This window comes from Molothrus aeneus, chromosome 6 (assembly GCF_037042795.1).
Source record: "Molothrus aeneus isolate 106 chromosome 6, BPBGC_Maene_1.0, whole genome shotgun sequence".
In the NCBI taxonomy this organism is placed as follows: Eukaryota; Metazoa; Chordata; class Aves; order Passeriformes; family Icteridae; genus Molothrus; species Molothrus aeneus.
Window position 1 is genome coordinate 37673064 of NC_089651.1, and position 14741 is coordinate 37687804.

A 14741-nucleotide genomic window follows, 5' to 3' on the forward strand; every position below is an offset into this window, starting at 1 on the left:
CCACCACAGCCCTAAGTTGCCACACATTTGGGTAAATAAAATGAAGTAGTAGTCAGAGGGTTGCAAGTAATCATAGAGCAGAACCAGACAGTCTTAATGATGGTGATTTGATGGTGATTTACCATGCTCCCTGTGAGGAGTAGTTACCCTGGGCTTGTCCATCATTAATGTCACTATTCTGCTCCCCGTAAAACACTGCACTGAGCTGTGTAAATCTGTTTGTGTGGAATGGCCATACATCTCAATAGTGAGAGGAAGTGTCTTAAAGAATTGGAGGGTTTTGACATTTTCACTTCTAGTTTATATGTATGTATCTGCATATCAGACCTTAAAGAGTGAAATCTCTTAACTTTCCATTGAATGGGCATTCCCAAATGGGCTTTCAGAAATTTGAATGCTATAGGTTAGGGATTTCTTTTTTGTCATCCCACCCACTCTCATTTCCACAAGCCTATTTAGTCTACCAGCCTAGTTAACATAACCACTAATAAAACACAATTTTAACCATTTGCCATCTGATAAATTTGGTAAACAGAACATTTCTGTAATTATAGTTCTGCATCAAGCAGTGATGTTCAGTCCTGGATGCTCCAGAGTTGTTAGCTGGGTATCTGCATCTTTTCCAGGGAAATGGACAAAAGAGGGCAAGATGCAACATAATTCCTCAAAAGTGCTAGCTGATATAGTCATATAGATACCTGGAAACTGTAATTCTGAGTCCCCAAGCTAAAAGTTGCTTTAAAAAATAGATCCTTTTATGAAATAGGGCTGGGGCTTGGGAGTGGTTCTTACTTGGCTTCTGTTGCCCAACCCTTTCTGATGGTCATATTTTCATATTCTCAAGCTTGTTTCTCTTGACAAGGGGAAAAAAATGGCTAAGTATACAAAGTTTTTCATGTAACTGGTTGTTCCCAGGAGGCCAAGCCTTTAGACAAATGCCAAATATCATCTATAATTAATTTGTGGGAGCTGACAATATCATCTGTTTGTCAAATTGCTGTATCTTTAAAGTTAAAGAAAAATACTTCAGATAAAACATGGCCTGCCCAGTGTCTAGCTATTGAGTATTGCAGACTGCTGCCAATATACTTACATGAAAAGCATCAAAGTACAAAAATTAGATCTTGTGGACTTTAGCTATCATGGTGGGCTTTCACAGACTTTCACTGCCTAGGATGTCCAGGAATGGACACTGCTGGCAGTGTTACTAGTAGTAAAATGGCATGAGTCTGCAATGATCAAAACTAATGGCTCTGTAAGATAAATAATGCTGACCCACGTTTTACATCAGCTGTGTTACACTGCATCAGATTTTTGTTGGTTTTGTAGGAACAGTGAGTTTCTTGCCAGGGTAAGCCTTGATCCAGCTGAGACAGTTGAACTTCTGCCTAATGGTCCTGGCAGTGCAAGGTGTGCTGATGAATGTGAACATCTCCTGGGGTTTTTCCAATCTGGTAAATACCAGTTATGCTCTTAGCAATATTAAGCAGATTCCCTCCTAGGTTCCTCCTTGCTGAAAGCCTTGGTTTCATGGTTGGCCCAGGACAGATAGGTCTGACTATGACCATGCAGCTGCTCCTCCATCTCAGACCTTTGGGCTTTTTTTGCTCCATCTCAGACCTTTGATTTTTGTAGTGTTGAAGAAGAACATTTTATATGTTCTCTTTCATATTAAACATATATGAAAGAGAAATCACCACTCATTTCAGTAGTTAATGTATTTATGCGTTAAGAGCTGCAAAGGTTCTTATTGAAACAATTGTTCTCGAAGGTGTATAAAAGTTTTGAAGGTAACCTCTGTATAATAATCTGTAGCAGGCAACTGGAAAATAGTACTGAGAAACAGCAGAAAGACAGTGTGAAAATTGTGTTATAAATATTTGCTGCATGTTGTACTCTGATGCTTTTTTTCAACTGCAAGTTGTCAGTTTACTGATGTTTCCTTGGTTACCATATCATTCTACCTGGATGTCTGTTGTCCTGTGAGCTTAGAAATAATCCTAATGTTAAAGTGTTTCTGGACCTGTCAAGTTTATTAAAATGTGGGATGTCTCTGCAGAAGCATAGGTTTAATATACCATAACAGCATCATGCCCGTGCCTGCTGTAACAGCGATGTCCCCAGCTACTGCAGGACTTTCCTCAAAGGACAAAAGTATTGTCTGGGACTTTAGGACATGGGAAAAACACTTAGCATCAGACAAGATCTGTCACTCTGTGCAGACATCTGCATAGGACAGTGGTGAGAGCTGGAGTGTTAGTACCTTCTAAACTGTCAGTTTCAGTCTGACAAAGCCATTTCAGTCCTGCCCTGAGTTATTTCCTATCTATGGAAAGGATCAGTCAAGCTTGTGCTTTCATTTTCACAACATCCCATTACCACTGCCGCCACCACCACCCAGAGATCCTGCTCACATTTTGGATTTTCAGCACTTAAATACAGCTTCTGACCCACGCTGAAAATCTTAAGACTGGCGCAGCTCCATTGGGCTCACAAACGTTCCTTTGAAACAGCTACATTGTTTCTAGTTCATTTCCCATGGCTACATTTTAACATTGTTTCTAAAATGAAATATGGTGGGAGAAACTCCCTTATTTCCTTAAAGTCTTTGTATACACTGTTCTGATAATTGTAGAAAAGCAAGAGTATCAATGTCATTGCAAACACTGGATTTCCAGTGAAAGAAGGCAGACCCCTGAAGCTGTGACTTCAGTTGGGAAAATTATTCCCTTTACAGTCAGTGGCTCTGAGAAGTAAAGTTCCACATCTGAATCTTATGCAAGAATAAGTAAAACCTCATACATTTTCATTTTTATTTTACTTTCTTCCTCAAGAATATAAAGATGATGTATGTGTAATATTGGTGCAATGAAGTAATGTGTAGTGATCAGTAAGAAAATACTGTGAGAGAAAAAGCAGTGCAAGCAGAAAGAATTCAAGGATGGGAACAAAGGATAATATTGATATGTGGAAATGCAAAGGGAACACTTTCAGGTTTTACATGTTTCTTTTCCTCTTTTTGTGTAATCACAGGTAGGCCGTATCATCTAACTCCTCTCCTTGGTGTGAAGGGTTGAGACTTTTTAATGTTTTGTAAATCTTCAGGTTTTGGTACAAAATAGTAGGTTCTCAGGAGATGTCTGGATAAAATCAAATCCACATAAGCTGCCCCTTATGCATTGTCAAGGTCTTGGTATTTATTCTTTTTTACAAGAAAGAAGATGAGGAAGAGGAGAGATAAAAGTATACCATGATATAAGCTATGGAGAAAAAACATCTCAGAGAAGATCAGAAAAGGACAAATACCTTTGTCCTTTTACATGACTCTAGAAAGAAAGACATTCAGAAAATTCAAATTCATGAACAAAAATGCTTTACTGCCAGCCCACAACTGCAACAGAAAATGTTAAGTTTTAATTAAAATAGAAAAAGTTAGTTGTTAGCATTGGGCTATAGTTAATGGTGAATTGGATATTTCCCACTTGCTACCCCAGAAAAATGCTGCTTTGGATTTCAGATTCACCCCTCTCTTCCATCATTATTCCTACTTCATAACTGCTGACACAACATCAAAGAGTCTGCTTGTACATTTAAATCAACATCTCATTTTTTAAGTAAGTGATTGGGAATGAAAATTATATTATAGTTGCTTAACAAAACTTTTGGATTTAGAAACTTGACTGGCACTGAAGTAACTTGCAGTATTCAACTTCCAAAAATGCAATTAGACAATATTTGAATTTGTCTGTATATTTCTTGAATTGTAAGAGTCAGAAAAATTTGCCTGTTCTTCTCTTTTGCAACTTGTACTATGAAATTCAAAAATTCCTCAAATGTCCATATCTTCTTTAGTCATAATTTCTAGAGCTCTTTGCATTGTTCATTTAATAGCATACTAACTATTGTCACTACCCATTTTTATTTTTTTTTTATTTCTGGATGGACTGCATTTGTCTGTACATCATGATGATAAAAATATTACCATTCAAAAGCAGAGACATTCGAAGAGTGTGAGCAAGAATGTTCACACTAAAAGGTTTCTCAGGTGTAAGGTCTGACATAGTGGCTGAGATCTTTTAAGATGACAGTCCTTTCTAAAATGCCAGAATCCAAGAAGCTAATGGCTCTTCCACTTGATGATCCCCTGCCTACCTCCCCATCCATCATATCATACACACACTTTAATTCCATGCTTAAATTGTGTGTATATGTCTTCACTCTCTGCATGCATCCCACTGTGATTCTGTTAATTCTCGTAGGAAATACTGCTTCACTGTCCATCAGATTACTTCTTGTGCCTTTTGGGAATAAGACAGCAGGATATGACTTTAATTAAATAGAAAATACCTATTTCAAAGCCTTCTTTTCTTATATGGCTCTGCTGGGAAGGATAGGCACCTATCCTGCCCTATCTGCACAGGAGAAATTCATAAAACTCCTACCAAATCTGAGATTGTTTTACACAGTTTTCGTTTGTTTTTTGATGTTCTCTGAGCTCATCAGTAGAATAAAAGACAGGGGTGGCTCTTCCAAGATTGTTTGAAATCAGAAACTTTACCTACAGTTTATAATATAGCAGAATGCAGTGTCAGAGACTATTTACAAACATGTTACTTCTACATTCAGAATTGTTTCAGGGATTGTCTTGAGCAGATTGCATCTTCAGTTGAATTCAAATGGAGTTGTCATTAAAGATATCCCCGTTACTGGCATAACAGCCAGGGTATCATGAATACAGAAAAATATAAATTGTGCTATTGCTTCTGTATCTGACCTGAATATATTTAGTTACTTTGCTTCATTCTCCCCACTACTCAGGATTCAAGATGGTTCATTAGCTTGGTCACAGTCCATGGAGTATTGCTCTAGTCAGTTTGACCTGAAAGTAATGTGTTTACATTCACCCAGTGTTACAATTGAGCCAAGTCCTTCAGGCAGTGGGAACACTGGATTGTGCAGGAGCACCAGGTGTCTTGGTACACACTTGGTACCAGTCAGTTTGGACCTGGCTGCAAAAGCATCTTCAGTCTCTGAATACAGACTACTCTGCAAGTAGCACAGCTGTATTTGGGAATTGCCTCATCTGAGCAAACTGAGACTACTGTACCATCCTCAATCTATATTAAATCAACTTGGGAATCTGCTTCTGTGGTTTAGTTTTCCTGCTCAATCAATAATCTGCCTTTGATTAATAGTGCTGACTGTTAAGAGTAAAAGCTAACATCTAAAAGTGAACTGCAAATTTTAATGAATTGTGATAGGGAGTTAAGACATATCTCTAGTGAATGTGTCAAGAGAGGATAAGTCAATTCCAGGTGCAGAGTCAATGCAGACAGGTTAAAACACGTTAAACATTGTGTGATAGCCATCACTGATGTGTGAAGAGCTGTCACTGGTAGAGTTTTGCATGATGATGTGTTACATCAATTTCAATAGTCTTACTGTGACACAGGATTACAAATATTCCCTACAATATTGTTTCTGCAGTATTGCAGAGATCCTTGGTGTTGTAAGGGAAAATTCCCAGGAGTTACCTGCTGACTGTCTAAAGAGTAGAAAGTTAACCAGGCTGATTAATCTCTGTGACTGTTACTTATTCATCCATCACTGCTTTCCCTTTGAAGTAGCTGCCCCTGTGTTAATCAGGGACAGATAAACTCCAGAGAAATCAAGAAACATGTATACTGCCCCTGTTTTAAGAGGACTTGAGACTAATTTACACTGTGTCATCAATAATAATGTAGAGAATGTAAGAAGCATTTGTGTTTGGTGCTGTGATAATGATCTTGAATATGGTTTGGTGAAATTACCAGGCTCAGTGAGAAAGTCCAGCCTTTCTTGCAAGCAGCACACATGCCTTCCTTGAGTAGCTGGCTGGGGCAAAAATCTGTGGCTGCTCATCGTGTCTCTCTCCTGTATGTGGGACTGAAGTAAACAGGTTTTTATTGAGCTTATTTTCTTGATCTACAGTATGGAAAAAGGTAATCAAAAATTGTGAAACTGTTAAGTCAAATAAATGTAGTCATGACAGGGATTCATTTATAGAATCATAGAGTGCCCTGAGTTGGAAAGGACCTACAAGGATCATCGAAGTCCCAACTCCTGGCCCTGTGCAGGACACCCCAAGAATTGCACCTTGTCCCTGACAGTGTAGCCCAAATGCTTTTTGAACTCTGTCAGTCTTGGTGCTATGACCACTTCCCTGGGGAGCCTGTTCCAGTGCTCAACCACCCTCTGGGTGAAGAAGCTTTTCCCAATGTCCAGTCTAAACCTCCCCTTACCCAGTTTCAGGCTATTCCCTTGGGTCCTTGTCACTGGTCACCAAAGAAATCAGTGCCTGCCCCTCCACGTCCCCCTCTCCCATGGAAGCTGTTACTGCAGTGAGGGCTCTCCTCAGTCTCCTCCAGGCTGAACGGACCAAGTGACCTCTGTGCTGCTCATAGGGCTTCACCTCCAGCCCACCATCTTCATTGCTCTCTTTTGGATGCTCTCTAACAGCTTAATGTCTTTTTAATATTGTGGCAGCCAAAACTGTACCCAGGACTCAAGGTGAGGCCACACCAGTGAAAAGTGAAGTGGGACAATCACCTTTTTTGACTGGCTCCAATTGCTGGCTAAACTTTGGAGACAATGATCATGCCTGACAGTACAGCAATGGCAGCTCTGAACCTGTAGTCTGTGTTGGGCTTTCTTCTGCAGTTTCACAGCTTTGTTTGGGTGGGAGGCAGCACTAACAATAGGTGAAAAAAGCAGTAATAGAGCAGTTTGTTGCTCTTATTAGCAGATAACCTGTAGGTGAGCTTTGCTTTTAAATGGCAGTTAGTGAACCCAAATGTTTAAGCAATGTCAAACATGATTTATTCATAAAAAATGTGATTTAAATATTTTTGGTGGTTACTTCTTCATGCTCTATGCGTATAAGGGTGAGTCACCTTCTGCTGAATCACTGAGTGGTGTGCCTCCCAGCAGCAGTGTGTAGGGATTTCCCATTTCACAAGTGGGAATCTACCAGTAGTACCTAATGAGAAAGCTACCTCAAGCTAAGCTTTGAAACTGGGGACACATGGCACAGCGGGATCTAGCGATCAGAAAGGGACTGGCAGTGAAGTCTTAGGAAATCTGTATCCTGCTCTGCTCATAGTTCCTTGTATGGCTTAGAGTAATTAACCTGTCTTCCTTGTGCTCCATTATACACTCATGCAACTTCTGGAGATACTAGATTAATAAAATAGCCTTGACTTTTTAAATGAGAGATCACTACTGCTGTTTTTGTATTAACACCATGATGTTCAGTTACTTTCCTGTGTGACTGAAACAAGTGTTAGTGTGTCTCACATCTTCCTTTCTTGAGAAGCAGCCAGGTGTGGGAGTAGGCACACTTAGGAAACCCCCCATGTAAGTTCTGTGACTCCTTGTAGACCACCCCCATTAAGTGCCCAAGCCTAAAGTGAGAGAAAAGGCTCTTTAGTGAAGTTGTGCAGAACAAAATTATCCTTATCTTATGAAAACAAAAGTAATTTCTATCTTCTGTATTTTAGTTGTGTAAGTAAGGTTAATCTCTGTGTTAAGTAGAGGAGGGACAATGGGTTGTTATGTAAGCAGGAGTTTCAAAATTTTAAAATGCTGACTCCCTTTAATTTCCCTACATTTTAAGCCTTTGAGTTTTTCCATTGCTGTAGCTAATTTATACCAACCTTTCAATTTTCTCCCAGAAGCACTTCACACTAGAAAACCTCATATGCTAAAAATATGTAGGACAAGAAAGTCCACATGACTAACAGGTACAAAGTACAACCTCCAGAAAGAAAGAACCTACAAGAGCTGAATCCAAGAATACTTGGGAATAGCTACTATTGACCAGTCTGTATCTGGAGCTGCTGTTTTTTATCTACTTTTTTTTTTCACATGATTTTTTGCTAACCTTCTCTTAATGTAGCAAAATGTTAGGCAAAAAGAAAAAGTATTTTCATTTGGAATTTGTGTTTGTTAAAGTTACTCATTATTATTTCTTCACTGTTGACTTCTGTACGTGAAATGATTAACCAGCTTAATTCTCCTTTGGTATTCAAATCCAGCTATTTACAGGACTGGTTCAGTGCATGAGAAGTTACTGCATTTGGCCTTTTCCTGCTCACATTATGTTTTGTTTGTTTTAACCAGGGAAAAGTAGATTGTACACATGTGTAGCCAATATCCAGTGTGATCTCCTGGAAGCAGGAAGTCAGTTCCAATAGGTACTGTTAGGTGTTTGTGCTTTTCATTAGCACCAAGGTCCTGTATCTGTATTAAACAGAGCCTTTACTCCCTCAGAATCAATACTGGCAACAGCAACTTACAGCTCAACGGTTAAAATTAATGTAGAAAATCTTCTGGCTTCCTCTCCCAGATCTCAGATCCAGATTCATGGCATATTTCATTTGAGCCATCTGCAGGTCCTTTCCTGTGAAGGGCAGTCCCACATTTCCTGTCTCACCACCTCCAGCGATGTATTCCCATCAGTCATTGAACCTTTGACTCAAGTCTGTCTGTTGGGTTGCTGCTCAGCCCTACAGAAAAGTCTTCTGTTGGATCAGTGAGCTGGTCTGTAATTGTGATATAGATCTGACACAACAGAAGTAGTGAGATTGTGCAGCTTGAGAGAAGACTGAGTAGGGCCACCCCTTTCTTTTGGTACTTGCAGGTAGATAATTCTTTCTAGCCCCTGAAGCTAGAAAAGCAGGAAGGATTAAAGAATGATCAGGAGATTGTATGTTGGCTAATAGTGGTAGCAAATGCAGGTAAAAATTAGGAAATACCTTTCCCTGGTTGTTGAGCATACTGTTCTTGTCTTTCAAATACAATAGATGCATGAATCTCAAGAAACAATTCTTCTGTCTTTCTGGGTCGAAATGACATGCCATTGTTTTGTGAGCAGTCCATGGCGATAACCTGGATTCTGAAAGCCAGAACCTTTGCCCTCCCTGAGCTCAGTCTGGGTGAAGCAGGGAGGGAAAGTCCCAGGCACAAGTGCCTGTCCTGAGAAGCACTTCACGCAGAACAGGCACAGCCCTAAGAGACTGCTGAAAGTCCCTCTGAAGTGAGTTTACCACCGCTATGTTGGTTCACAGGCGGGCGGCTGATCTGGATGTGGTTTTCATAAAGCCTTAGTCCCGAGGTCACGGATTTCCATGTCCTGCCACCCACCGCCTCCCCGCAGGGCAGCGCGGGCCGTGGAGCTCTCCAGCTCCAGCAGGTGGGGCTGGAGAGGCCGTGTGCTCCGGGCTCCCCGTGCTCCGTGATCACCGTGGGTTATCACGTAAATCCAGCGTGATTCATTCCCTCGCCTGACTTGGAACTTCTGACATCTCCAAACAAATCTGCCCGAGGTCGTTCGTGTCATTGGAACTGCATGAGCTGGAATATGAAAGCACTGTATTTTCTGTGTGGTTGAGAACAGCTTCCTTCAATGAATTGGTTTGTTGTTTCTTTTTTCCCTTGTGATTAGGGAATTGAATTAGTTATCTGCTTAATTCACATTGCAGTTAAGAACGGTATGAAATGAGAGTAGTCTAGAAGTCCTTCTAGGTGAGACACACCTGAAAGTATTCCATGTCACTCTGTGTTTACAGCTAGGAAAATCTTTGGGTTTGCTTTGTTTTCTGCAGCTGTTTGATGCTGTCAACTGCCTGGCCAAGGAGAATGCCCGGTTGCTTGTGCTGGGCCGCAAACATATGCTGACAAACTCTTCAAATTGGAAAAGAGAAATTATGAAAGAGATGCAGAGTAAGGCAGACTTCTTCTTTGCTGAAAATATGTAAGTTGAAGAAAACAGCTCAATATAATAGAGACCAACACCTGTTCTATGTGCATTTTGCTCTAGCTTTTAGTACCATTACTAGTATCTCTATCTGTGTCTGTGAAAGAAACATATCCCTTGCTACGCTTGCTTCAAAAGTACATTAAAAGTTGCGTTGTGAAGACTTTGATCACTTAGAATCATATCAACAGCTGTATGGTTTATTAGGATTTATGACTGATAAAACCATTGCCAAGAGCATAGTGCCCTGAACTACAGAATTTCTGGTAGCATCCGTGTGCAGTTGTGTCTGCTGCTGTGTGGGGGTACACTGTTGAGTTTTAGCAGTTTTGTTCTACATAGCACAGTATTGTTAAACTTCATGGCAGGAGATTATATTGTTCTATTGTCAGATGTGAGAAGAGGAAAAAAGTGCTCTAAGTAGCACGTGATTAATTTTTATTGCACTCCAGCTTTTGGTGCCCTGTGGTAAGCAATTTTTTATTTTACAGGGAACTAGAGTAGTGGTGGGAATTTTCAGTGTTGCTGATGAATAAATCTTGATCAGCATTTGAATCACTTCCTGCAGTCACTCACTGCCTTGTGAATGACGTCTGTCTTTTCCATTTGTTTTGTGAAGCTCTGAAGATGACCCCTTCTTGTTGTATGCCACTCTCCGCTCGGGCAAGCACTGCAGGTTTGTCAGCAGAGACTTCCTGCGGGACCACAAGGCTTGTCTGTCCGACAGTCTGACACGCCACCTGTTCCGCAAGTGGCAGCGTGGCCACCAGATAGTGTTCTTCCCTTCTGCAGGAGGAAGGAGTATCAATTTCTTGGTAAGTTTTCCCACTGCAGTCAGAAAACACCCAGAGCATATTCATTGAAAATACATTATTTCAGATTCTGGAAACCAAAATATCGTGTTGAAGCCTAAGAAATGGATTTGTACCGGTGTGCTCAAGATTCCCATGTTAACTGAAAATCCACTGGATTCACAAAGCATGCCACAAACAAAAAAACTATAAGAGAGCCAAGAAATGCTACCTAAATGTTTAAAATGTAAATGTAAATAAAAGTTTATGTATACAAATATTTCCAGTACTGGAAACTCTGTAACCATTACTGGCCTCAGTAAAACCTGAGAGCCAATGTTTTAATTTTTTTAAAACTTTGAAATCCCTTGTTCTCCTCTACAGCACTATTATAAAATATCATACGTCCAATTTTACAATAGAGTTTCTTTCATCTTTATTTTAAAGAAGCTGAAAAAATACAGGTATTTCAGTATTCACTGTAATAGTAATCTAACATAGGTACAAAGTTTCATGAGGGAAAGTCCATAACAGCCAGGTTTATAGTTTGTATTCAGCTACAGAAACTGCAGTAATGTCATGTTATGGCAGAATACTACTCTTATTGTCTAGGAGATATGTATCCTTGTGATCAGATTTTTCTAGGAAAAAATCCATCATGTGACATTCTATATGCAGTTCTTTTGTTATCTGCTCTGTCTGTATTGTTACTGCCTGCTTAAAGGAATACTGCATACCTATGCATACTGAATACTTATGCAGATTAATTTTCTTCCTTTGCTGGTTAAAATTGTAAAATAACATTCATGATTACAAACAGAGATAGCAGTTTGTAAGAATGACGGCCTTTCATTCTTTGTTGCCATACATACATTACTTCTTATGGAGCCAAATAATGAATGGTGGGGTCACCTGAGCTACAGCTATCACAGCTTTAGCTGTTTCTTTCTCTTGTACAAAGGGACTGCTAATTTTCACATCTTAAGTCCTATACAAGTGATTTGGGTGATTGATATTGCCAGTCATAGCTGTCTTCTAAGTTTTTCTGGAAGCTACCACAGTAAAGTAGACTTCCAAGACTATACATGTAGAGTGATTGTATGTCCTGGGAACCATAATTACCAGCCAGTAAGGTTTCTTTTGTATTTGTCTTATATATGTTGAATTAGTGTACCTGCAACATAATAGACCTGAAAGATTGTTTATTCTATTTGTTCAACCAGATGCTTCTGAAAGTGTTAGTTATAAGCTCTTTTCTTATATCTCCTTTTCTTACTACTCCTTGGGACAGAGCAAGTCAGCTCTGTAAAGAGACACGCTGGGAGAACAAATACAAGATGTCATTAATGTCATTAAATCCTACATTCAAGCCTATAAACTCCACATCCTGAGTAATTCCCATATGATTTCATTTAACTGAACAGAACAACAGTCATTTTGTCATTTCTAGTAATTGAGTGCATTATCCTGAAATCATTATTATCTAGTGCAGATTGAAGACAGAATTTATAATGACACCTAGACCACAAAATACTAGAAGATAGTTTAGTTTTTCCTCCAGTACTAAAATTTAGAATTTGTTTTGTATAAGAAAATAAAATGAGAATTGTTAAGAGATAAAACTGTGGAGACTTTTAAGGTAAGCATTGGAAGTTGTAACTAACTACCTGTAACTGATATTTCAGTAATACTTTGTACAAAGTCTAAACAAAAATGTTTTCCCTCTGTTTTTCCCAACAGCCAGCTTTCCGTTACGACTGTGTGGTACAGACCACAGGTGATACATGGCATATTCCCTATAAAGATGTTTTTGAGGAAAAATATTCATATCAAATACCAAGAAAATGGCTCTGCATTCACCAGAAATGATGAAGAATGTAATTGGAGAAGCTGAAGTGGCCTCTTTTTTTTTTTTTTTAATTATTAAATCTCTGTTGCTGGCTAGGAAAATTCAGCAGAACAGTTATGGGGTGAGGTGTGTTACTAAAGAAAATTGAGTGACTGCTTTTGACAAAATCATTCCTGCGTACATCTCTTAACATCAGTGGTGGTCCAGTGGGGGTGAATTATGTCCATTATTTCTATTTTTAAAGGCAATTTTTGTGATTTGAATTAAAACATGCTTTTTCTTGTTGGAATTAGAGTTTGGGCATTTTTATCTTTTATTTTTTCTCAAACTTTTCATCTAAATTGGAATAAACTACACTGAAGAAATTAAGCAAGACTTGCAAAGTACCTTCAGAGTTTGTGGTGCTGAGCTTGCACAAGTGTTACACAATGTCTACCTCTATTCAGTGGAGCTAAGGGGGATAAATGGTGCATTTACCATTCACCAGACACACACAGACTTAAGACTTTCTCACTCTAATTAGAGTTTGTTTGATAACATAGAATGCAAGAGATTGGTTAGAGAAACATATAGCAATCATTTGTTTGGAAGAATAAGGAAAGAACCAGTGGAATGTGGCTTTTTTTTGTGGCTCTTCCACACTCCTAAATTTGCCATTTCTGACAGGATTTGGCATTACTGCAATAGTTTGCTGATGGAAATGCATGGATTTTTTAAATAAAAATGGATAGCTAGAAAATCTTAAAGACAATAATAGGACAAAATTGATTCTTGTACATTTCTATAAAATCTGTCCCAAATTATAAAGCAAAAAAAAAAAAATAGTATTAATTACAGTAAAAGTATTCTGAGTTATTTGTAAGTGTGTATGTGGTAAATGTGTTTATTGCACTTACAACTTTAATGCAAACCTTTCTCCTCCCAAAACGTAGAAATGCCACATAAATCTCAGATGAAATATCCTGAGCTTGTCACATCTGTCTCATACAAAAATCCTCTGTTCTAAACTGAGATGAAACATTAAGATTTTTTTGTATAGAACTCGCAGTTCTGAGTTCTTGCAGGCCCTGTGACAAGCTCCCTCAGGACTCAGCATTCAAGCATGTTCCCTGCTATTTTTTTCCAGGACAGTCCTGACACATGTTCTACCTCTGGCATGAGTTTGCAAACCAGCAGGTATGATTTGCATACAGTCATGTCCTTCTGAAGTGTCCTTCACAGTGTGCAGAAAGTGTAGAGGAGCTGGGTGCCTCTTAAGGTAACATAAAACCTTGGCTTTAAATTCATCATATTGTTGGTAGTGTTCATCACAGACCCTTTTCCTGACAGAACATGACAGCACCTATGAAGTCCAGAAGGAAAACCAGAGGGATTGGATCTACTTCTCTCATTCCTTAATACTTCTAATTTGTCAGAAGATTGCTTTTATAATTCTTTAAGTTAGAGAACTGCCACATCATCTTGAAAGTGGAAATAGTGCTTTTAAGTTAGGTGTCTGCTCCTGTGCAGGAGTGCTTAGTTAGCAGCTGCTGCTCTGTTGAAGGCTCCCACACCCCTGTGTGAAGCTGTGCATGGCCTGAGCTGGTGTCAGTCAGTGCTGTTACAGCCCTCCTTTGGTCCTAGGTCTGATGGTCGTGCAGCCCAAAGCAATGCAGAGATGGGTCTTAAAACTGTTTTGGCTAGGTCAGAACTGGCATTGTTGCACTCAACTAGCACCATGGCACAAGTACTGGTACCTGTGTGGGAGTAGGGTTCAAATGTCAGCCTGCAGAAGGTGGGTCCCTGCAGCAGCTCTGCCTTAGGTCAGCCCTAGCTGAACAGAAACTGCACCTTCAGGGTACCCGTTTCATTGTCATTAAATTTTGTATTTTACCTCACCCTGGTCATTAACAGGCATGCATAATATCCACATATAACTGCATATATAATAAATGTAATAAATGCATCCTCTACTTCCTTTTAGTCAGAACATGTTCCTAATCAATCACTTGGGTTTCACCTCAAAAACTGTTCTTAGAGAGATACTGTAATGCCTTCTAAATAATAACACTTCCTAAATACACATTACTAGTATATTTAGGGGATGATGGAACAGAATATGGAATTTACAATTGGAAGGTATTACAACATTGGTGTCAGATTTGTGACTTCTTTTTTCTATGTTTGCTGCTAATACACTTCTCTGTAGATCCTTACAGGAAATAATGGCCTCTGTGGAACCAAAGGGGAAACATTAGTGATGACCCTACAGACTTCTTCAGGTGTATACTATGTGGAGACAAACACACTGGCAAGATAGAGTTGA

At 39.3% G+C, this 14741-nt stretch overlaps 1 protein-coding gene across 2 annotated transcripts in view; it reads left to right on the forward strand.

Moving 5' to 3' along the window:
* The window catches only part of PRORP (protein only RNase P catalytic subunit), a 38965-nt gene extending 26160 nt beyond the window's left edge, over window positions 1–12805 (forward strand). For both annotated transcript variants that reach the window (XM_066551982.1, XM_066551983.1), the window contains exons 6-8: window positions 9645–9793; window positions 10416–10611; window positions 12328–12805. In XM_066551982.1, the coding sequence (XP_066408079.1) occupies window positions 9645–9793; window positions 10416–10611; window positions 12328–12456 (474 nt within the window). In that variant the 3' untranslated portion in view covers window positions 12457–12805. The remainder of the gene's footprint in view (window positions 1–9644; window positions 9794–10415; window positions 10612–12327) is intronic.
* The last annotated feature ends 1936 nt before the right edge of the window (window positions 12806–14741 follow it).